The sequence below is a fragment of the Pholcus phalangioides genome, unplaced genomic scaffold (genome assembly GCF_987345545.1).
Source record: "Pholcus phalangioides strain wild (caught in Gottingen) unplaced genomic scaffold, Ppha-v1.0 ptg000015l_1, whole genome shotgun sequence".
Taxonomy (NCBI): domain Eukaryota; kingdom Metazoa; phylum Arthropoda; class Arachnida; order Araneae; family Pholcidae; genus Pholcus; species Pholcus phalangioides.
Genome location: NW_028301608.1, coordinates 82097668 through 82106843, shown reverse-complemented (window position 1 = coordinate 82106843; position 9176 = coordinate 82097668). Strand labels below are relative to the sequence as shown.

The window sequence follows — 9176 nt, the reverse complement described above, 5'->3', positions numbered from 1 at the left end:
ATGATTTGCATATTTCCAATGGTTTATTTTCGTGCAGCGAACATATAAGCTATACTGCCCAAGTTGTCGCCTGACGTCAGTAAAAACGTTTTTTGGAAGTCATAAAATGTCTCAAACATGACGTGATTAAATGGTCATTATGTCCATTTTGAAATCGTCAAAAATGACGTCAAAAAAATTACCATTTGCAAATAGTTCGACTTCCAGAAGATAGATGGCGCTATTTGAAGAAACGGGGGAGGAAAAAAAATGACCTTCGCAGGTCAGATTTGAACCCAGTCTGTCGCTTTGTATCTCACGCTATCGTAGAAGTAATTATACAATGTTATTTAATGAAGACTTTAAAAGTATTGATCAGTTATATTACCGTTAAGCAATCTTGCTGAGTTTAGCCGATGGCACCCAAGTTGTCACCTGACGTCAATAAAAACGTTTTTTGGAAGTCATAAAATGTCTCAAACATCACATGATAAAATGGTCATTATGTCCATTTTGGAAACGTCAAAAATGATCATTTGCAAATAGTTCAACTTTCAGAAGATAGATGGCGCTATTCGAAGAGATGGAGGGGGGGGGAAGGAAAAAAAATGACTTTCTGGTGCAGGTCGGACTCGAACCTAGTTCGTTCGTGGAGGATTCTCCTTATTTATCTTAAGTCGGGTTTTCCTTGGAGCAGGTTTCCTGAGCCACGCGCAACGTGATTCAACCAGCGCGACATGCCATCCACTCACCAGTAAGAAAAGCAGCATGACTGTTTTCCTACAGAGCGCAATACGCCTGACGACAGCGCTTTTGATTGGTCGATTGATTCTGGAGGAGTCAAATGCGTCGTGCGCCGCGGTCTTGCTGATATTCTCTTCACTCTTGTGTGTTTTCTTTCCCTTCCCTTCAAACCGGATCATGCAGACGACAGAGTAGCTGATTGCCAAAGCCATATACTTTATATCGCCGCCCTGATCTGATGCGCCTCGCTAGGAAAACACAAACGTGTAGCGTGATTATGTAACAATAAAAAACGAAAAAATAACTGCCAAATAAAAGATCTTTTTATGACATGAATGTCGCTCTCCACTTGTTAATACAAGATATACGGAAGACTTCCAGTCTTCCGTATATCTTGTAAAAGATCTTTTATTTTTTATCCTTGAAAAATATAGTAATATAATTATAAATATAATTATTTGCGTTATTTATAATTCTCGAAAAATAAAAGATTTAAAAAATTCATTTTTGTAGTTCAATGTACACGTCAAAGAATTCGTTGCATCTTTTTCAATTTCACAGATTCTCTGATCTTCCGTAAAAAACATGATACGGATGCAATTATAATTTATATAACGAGTTGAAAAATTTATATGAACAATTACTCATTGAAAAGTTTTACATTTCCATTCAAACCAAATCGCAATTAAAAGTACTTCATTTATCTTGTGACAACCAGTAACGAATAGGCCTAGGGTAATTTTGAAACACCCTCTGAAGGTTCATTAACAAATATTTTGGATAATTTTGATATTTTCATGCGGAACTAGAATTTTTCAGTTGAAAAGAAATTCGTGATTTTTATGACGCAAAATCATTCACGCCATGATAAAACGCGTCATTTCATGACCTTCATGGCTAATAAGGTCATGAAATGACCTGATATTTCATTAAGGTCATCAAGAATCACGTTATTTCCTGACCTTTATTGTTCGTGGTCATTAAGTGACTTTGAAATGACGTGATTTTTTTTTTTGATTAACGTCATTCATATACAAATACGACGCCACAACAGGCAAAATGCCCCACGAGGTGGCTGATAAAAAGATGCCCATAAAAATGTCATATATTTCAAAAAAAAAAACAGCAACCCAATTAAAAATGCAATTAACGCAAATTATAAACAATATATACACATGATAAAATATTATACAATGCCCATAAAGAATACCTATGGTAGTCTAGAGTTTCAGAGAAAATGACCAAATTTTCACGTCATGTTTGACGTCAGGCGACTACTTGGATGCTTATTATGGTGATTCGATTCACCGATAATGAAGTCCTAAAGAATGAAAAGGGTTGTTGGTCACGTTTTTTATGATAAAATAATTTTTTTTATTATTTTTGCGCAAGTTTGTTTTTTTCAAATATCTACTTTTTTATTCCGACCTCTGAGACAAACGAAAGCTACAAATAATATGCGGTAATATATAAGCTCAGATAAATTCTGGTATTTTTTTTCAGCGAATAATCCGTGCAATAATGCAAAGGAAAATCTGAAGAAATTAATAATTGTTAAGAATTGATAATTTTGAAAATTTGTACCGTCACATGGGAAAGTGCAAGCCCGCCATCTACTACGATTTGATTTCTAATCTTCGGTGAAGTGAAGTACATTATTCCAGGTTGGGACAGAAAACACATGGTGTGAAATTTACGTTCACAGTTTGCTTGTGAAGGGGTATCTTTTGCAGAAGAGAAGGAATTTCCTTATAGAGAAATGTCTGGACGTCAAGGTAATTTATCTTTCACATTCCATTTTGTTTGTTCCTTATGCTATTCACTGTTTAGTTTTTGGTTTCTGTTGAAATGATGGCCGTTCGGGGTCCGGTGAGAATCTTACGTACTCGTCGGTGAAAGTGGGCCAAATCCTTCTACGTGGGAAAATATCCGAAACTTCAATAAACAAAAGAAAAGTCTGATTTTATTGTCATTAATTAATGTTATTACGTATGCCACCTTAATTTTGCATACCGCAAGTTTCATCCGTGGTTTATGCGTCAAAAAAAATAACCAATTTCTTGAATTCCGATTGTCTACTTCTATTAGTAATCGTGCATTCATCTGCAGAGTTTTTAAGAAATTGGTTCATGCAGGTGCGTGTTGTGCAGTGGCGTATTTAAGGGGGGGAGGTTAGCCCAGGGTGGAAAATTTTAGGAATGAGTGGCGTAGAGGGGCGGCAAAACCATAAATCCACCTCTGACCAGAGAAAGAGTGACCTAGTGCAAGCATGGGAGTAAACAAATAAGTGACATTGAGCATACTAATGGCTATAAGTGTATGCAGAATTTTCTGGGGGGGGGGGGTGTTGTGTTACTTTTTTCCTGCAAAATAACATTAGAATCTCTGCTTGGGGGGGGGGGGTTAGAACGTTCCGCATACGCCAATGGTCGAAAGATCAACCTAGAGCATGTGCAAGGTTGTGAATGACAATAAGAGAGACAATAGAGACAATAGACAATATAAGAATGACAATAGAGTTAGCCTGTAGAGAGGGAGCAGGCCAGTGAGCGACCAAAATAGTGACACCCCCACTCCTCAAAGTAGAATATGCCGAAATCTGTGTCATACGCGTAGCAGAACAATCTTAAAAAATTTGAAGTGTAGAAAATACTATTGTGGGAATTTTTACCGCAGAACATTTCCTGCCAGCCATAGGCAGAGATAGACGTGGAAGTCTGGAGGGGGGGCACGATGATGATGTCAATTCATATATACATTTATATATTAGATCAGCTGACTCCACCTTTGACACTGGGGGGCAATTCCCCCCTCCCCCCGTATCTCTGCCCATGCTGCCAGCCAAGGGCTCGCTACAGGACAATGCAGTACATTCGTCTTTAGGGATGGTGACCTAGAACACGTGTAAGTGTGGGAGTATTAGCCTGTTTATACACGTTAAGTGATAGTAGATTCTCATTGGATAATTTTTACGGAGGCAAACGCAACTTGCGCGTGCACGTTACATTTTACCAAAATCAACTGAGAGAGATACTCATCATGCGGGAAAATAATAGTAATGATTTTTTTATACCTCTAGCATTCAAATAAGTGGTTTTTTAAGCTCGTAGCTTTTGCATCCATGGATGAAAATTATCCAGTAGAACTTAGAAATATTGTGATCAGAGCCATTTTATGATATTTTAATCAAAGTTAAAGAGGAGATCCGTACGCAGAATTTTCTTGAGGGGGAAGTTTAAAAAAAATTTCCTTTTGAAAGGGGGGTTATGTTTTTTCCTGCAAAATAACACGATCACTATTCTCGGCTTGGGGGGATTGGACCCCCCCCCCCCCGTATATGCCAATAGAGGAGATAAATTCAGACACATATCCCATAATGGGATGTGTGTTACCACCGAAATGCAACTTGCACATTGTATTCAATTTTCTGTCAACCGGGAACAGTTTTCGAAGTCTGTCCCACCTCTTCAGGGTATCTAAATCTAGTAAGCAAAATGTTGACTGAAGTAATTCATGAGAAATTTCATACATTCATGGGAAAAATCAGTCAATGTGGGAAATTTCTTGGCGTTTGCGGGAAATTCTAAAGGTTCATTAAACATAAAAATTATTTTAAATTTTATTTTTTTAAATTTAATGCAGATGCTATCTTAGTGTAAAATATCTGATTAGGTGTTTCCACCAATAGATGGCACTAAATTCGTTTTGGTAGAAATAAATATTCCAAACCTGCGCGTCCACACACACAGTTTTTAATATATAATAAATCCTCCACACCAGCACCCGATATTTTTGAATCAATTTCTTTTTCAACTCCTGGGATCACGTTGACCGAATACCTCATAGCTTCCACTATTTCCAACATCGATTGATTTTTAGTTCATTTTTTTTACAGTAGTTTTTATTTCTATAGGTCAAGAGACATTCATGGGGTAGATATTCTTAAAGAAACATGAAGGTTGTGTCCTTCAGCCACTTCGTCATTCTATATTTCTGAAGAAAACGGAGCATAAACAGGTTCAGGATCAAAATAAATTAATCCACAGAGAGAGTGAAAAGACCTCTCCAAGAGTGGCAGGCCACGCCCACTGGCGTATGCGCATAGGTCTACTTACTGGAAAAAATATAACGTCTTTATTTCACTAAATGACTTAATCACTTGCCAACTAAACCCATGTAAATGGCCCTTGTTGTCTGCATACATTTTAAAGTACTTGAAAATTTAAAATTTAGTTAATCACTTAACGCATGTAAATGGGCCTTAACAAAGAGTTACCTAGAGAGCAAGGGATCACAGTTAAGTTGGTGACTAAAAGAGTATGCAAGCATCATGTGAGTGGCCAAAATAGTATGCAAGCATCATGTGAGTGGCCAAAATAGTATGCAAGCATCATGTGAGTGGCCAAAATAGTATGCAAGCATCATGTGAGTGGCCAAAATAGTATGAAAGCCTGGCATATAGCTGAAATAGTGACTTAGGGACATGGGGGGGGGGGGAAGGACAGGGCAATGAATTGGACGAATGAGTGGTCAAGAAAAAAAATGATATAAGAAAAATTTGATATTCAATAAATCTCTGGAGACACCAGAGTTCCCTCAGGACAGTGTGCTGAAATCCCCTTGTGTGATAGAGCCTGGGTATATCTCAGTCAAGAAAATTAGATCAGAATGGGAGAAGGGCTGCATAATTTGTATAGCCTCCAGAGGGGGGCAAACCATGCATTTTGCCTCGGGTGTTGTGACGTGTGTGTGTATGCATGGCCCTTACATATTCAAAGTACCAGTCATGCTTCTTTCCTCTATATTTTGTTTGAATTAGTGAAAAGCACAAATGCTTCAATTTCTCCATGTTTGTTGGAGACCTGCTCACATTTGGGCCTTGGAATGGAGAAAACCACGGAAGACAAATTCAAAACTCAATGTAAAAAAAAAAAAAAAATTCCTGAGAGGTTGGAATAAAAATAAATACTTGAAGAATTAGTGAAAAACAATTTTTCAAACATTTAATAGATGGTATATGGATGCTAGTGAAAAAAATCCATATTCCCCTTGAGACGTGACTAACTATCCCTTCCATTTCTTGCAGTTTTCATTCCCCTAAAAATGAAATCTCATCATCTTGGTGGATTGAATGCCAATACAAATAAAACCAAATACTGTACAGTATTTTTTTTTCACAGTTGCGAAATTTACATCCAAGGATTATGTACAAGAAATTATGTCACAATGATTAGGATGAAAGAAAAAGTATAGTTTCACCAGTAGAAGGCAGCGCATTAGTTATAACCATTAAAAAACTTGTATTGGTGCCTAAAATTTTCTATGCGTGATCATTAACTTAGAAAAAAGTACACTTGGTTTCTAAAATATTTGGTTGGTGCCTAGATTTTTATTTGTCAAGCCCTGGTTTGACAGAGAATGCCAGGACTCTGCTGCCTGACTTATCCTGTTGCTTCTTTCAGCCGGTTTTGACTAGGGGGAATTTGAAGATTACCATCGTTATAAATCAAAGCCAGAGAGGGGAAAAATCTTCTGCAGAAACTGAAAGATGCAATGCCATATGTAAATCTCACGAGTAGCAAATTAAAATGATGTAATGCAAATTAGCAAATCACACTTTTTAAAAAGGATGCTTACGTAAATTTTTTTTCCTTTACTTGTCGCTGATTTTTTTCCCCCTGATTGCTGTGACCTTTGTGTTATCTTTCATAAGTTTTATACATTATGTTTGAAGTGCTAAGTTATGCAAGTAAGTTATAAGAAGGGGTTCCCAAACTGTGCGGCATGCCATCAACCTTTGCCATGGTAGCGGTGGCCCATCTTGACAAAGGTTTTCCGAAGAGATTCTTTGTTAAACTTCTCTGGAGAGCTGTGTGGTTAATTAGGGAAAGGGATGTAACATTGCTTTAATGTTGCACCATAACATTGCTTAAATAAATATAATTTTTGAATCACCTATCCTTCATTGTATTAATCTCTACATCAAGCATCACTAATCTGCACATCCGGGGTCTCCTTCCCCAAGGAGGAGGTTTATAGCAGTGTGGACTCCAGAGTCTTGCTGGATGTATCTTCCTACCAATTTAAATGTTTACTTTCAAAAATCATATTAGCAAATCTCACTGAGATCAGATCAGCGGGCATAGTAGTCCAGGTCGATAAGATACTCACCTGAAGTACCGAAGAATGTTCGGAGGTGTCGCTAGTTCGATACCCGGTTCGTCCTTGTCCGAAAACTTTCCTGACAGGGGCACAACAGAAACAGCGATATGACCACAGAAAAAGATTGGTACCGCAGGGAGTCCCACATCGAGGGGTTAACGTACCAACCCCTCGGTGAGTATAAAAAAAAAGCTGCTGCTCGAATTGGCAATAAATTGTAGGTCCCAGAGAGTATAATTAGCCCTCGTGTGCAGAAAATAACTGGTGTGACAAAAATGATCAATGATCAACGAGATCTATGCTTTTCGGGCAGTAGAGCCTTGCCGTTCAGAATCAGTTGGAACTGTACATCCCTGTCTAATTATTCCTCAAAGGCAGTAATGACTGGTGTGTAACAAATGAGCCGATATTTGCCTTATGGCAATGTGGCCTGGGCATCTTTTGGTGTGTAACAAAAAATTAACACTTGAAATAATCAGATAATCTTTTAAAGTCTATGCTAAAAAATATTAATTATTTTTAAGTATAACAATTACCTTTGTATAATTTTAATGATTATATATATGTATTTTAATATTTATTTTTCTTTTTTGATAAGGAGGCAAAAAAAAACCACTGAAGCAAACCAAGAAAGATGATAAGTTTGAAGATGATGTAAGATATTTACCTTTTGTCATGATCTTTTGTGGAAACTTTTCTCAAATTTAAATTTTGTGATACAACAATTGATTTATTATATAATTTTTCTTTTTATTTATTAGTTCTATGAAAAAATTTTATACTTGTTGGTTACCTTTGATCACGTTCTCTGGGCGACAAAAAACTAATACTGAATCAAATAAATACCAGCAATGTCAACTCTCCATCAGTTGTAGATAAATTTGCAAGATGAAAAAAGAATTTTCTGTCCTCCAGAGTATTTTTCAGTATGATTTTTTAGATCAGATATATTTTTTTAATTCCAGAATTAAACGTTACCAGCAGTGGTGGTGGTTAAAATTTAATTTACAATTGGTTGTACCTGCGTAACACGCTGCGCTGGTGTCCAGATTACAGGTGTCGATTTAACTGGTTCACGGAACTCGACAGAAAATTAGGTATCTGTTATATGGGACCGCTGTAAACTGGCTGGATTTGTGCCACTATACATTACACACAGTAGCTTATTCAGTTTTTATGGTTTTAATTATCACAATATATTTGTAAATTGTATATATTCTAAAATTGAAATTATTTCAAATGTTTTCATTTCATTTTTAACTCCTAGGCAGATTTTTGTTATTATTCAAATTGAATTACAGCAGAATCTCTAATCCAGATACCCCTTGGTGATTTTGGAATTATTTTCCAGCTTTGTTTGCTTCCCAGGTTTTCGTATTTGATGCAGTAATGTGCTTCTTTGAGCATTTTGATTCATATTTTCCTTTAAAATTAAATAATCTATTATTTATTTGCATATATTTTGCCTTTTTTTTAAAAATTATTATTTCTAAATTAAATAACGTTACTGGTAAAAAAAAATAGATTTAACTTATTTTCAACTATTTTGTATAGGGGTCATTCCCAAAAAAAGTACATTTCACATTTTTGAAATGAAATGTTCAAAATTGAATTTTCAAAATAAAATTGATCTCAAATTATAGCCAATGATTTTTCAAGTTTAATTATTTCATAAATATTTTTTCACTTTTATGTTGCAAATATTTTATTTTTTGAGTTTTATGGCTGAAAGCGTGAATTTTGTCTACTCTGTTACAAAAGCAAATATTGCTGTAGAAAAACAAATATTTTTTCTGCTGCTTTAACCCCTTAAAATAATGAAATCGGCCTATTTCTTACACATATGCTGATAAAAAAAAAAAGTTTAAAAAAATTTTTAATACTTTTTTTTCTGTCGTTTTGATGGTTTTTCATGATTTTTTCGCAATAGTATGTAGGAAATTTTATTTTTTAACATATACAAGTCAAACCTCTATCACAAAACTGACGGGATGGAAGAAAATTTCGAGATGGAGATAGGTTTAGATAGGTTTTCTTTTTTAAACAGGATGTGTCTACCATCACGGGAAAGTCACAAAGTCCCGGAAAAGTCAAGTCACTGAATGAGAAAAAGGTCATGGAAGTCCCGAAAAAGTCGTAAAATTTGAGTGAAGGTCAAAGCTGTGGCATTCAATATTTCTTTTCTTCTCTCAAGTTTTATTCATTCTTTTTGTCCTGGAGGGATGAATGGGTGAGTAGCAACAGAAAAGAACAATGCCAATGTGTAGCCACTCTACATTGGGCAGACATTT

The 9176-nt window shown here is 35.9% G+C and overlaps 1 protein-coding gene across 1 annotated transcript in view; it reads left to right on the top strand.

Annotated features, from left to right (window-relative positions):
• Positions 1-2038: 2038 nt before the first annotated feature.
• Positions 2039-9176, top strand: part of LOC149076819 (translation machinery-associated protein 7 homolog) — a 15561-nt gene continuing 8423 nt past the window's right edge. The window contains exons 1-2 of the mRNA XM_089244508.1: positions 2039-2498; positions 7484-7539. Of these exons, the coding sequence (XP_089100634.1) occupies positions 2483-2498; positions 7484-7539 (72 nt within the window). The 5' untranslated portion in view covers positions 2039-2482. The remainder of the gene's footprint in view (positions 2499-7483; positions 7540-9176) is intronic.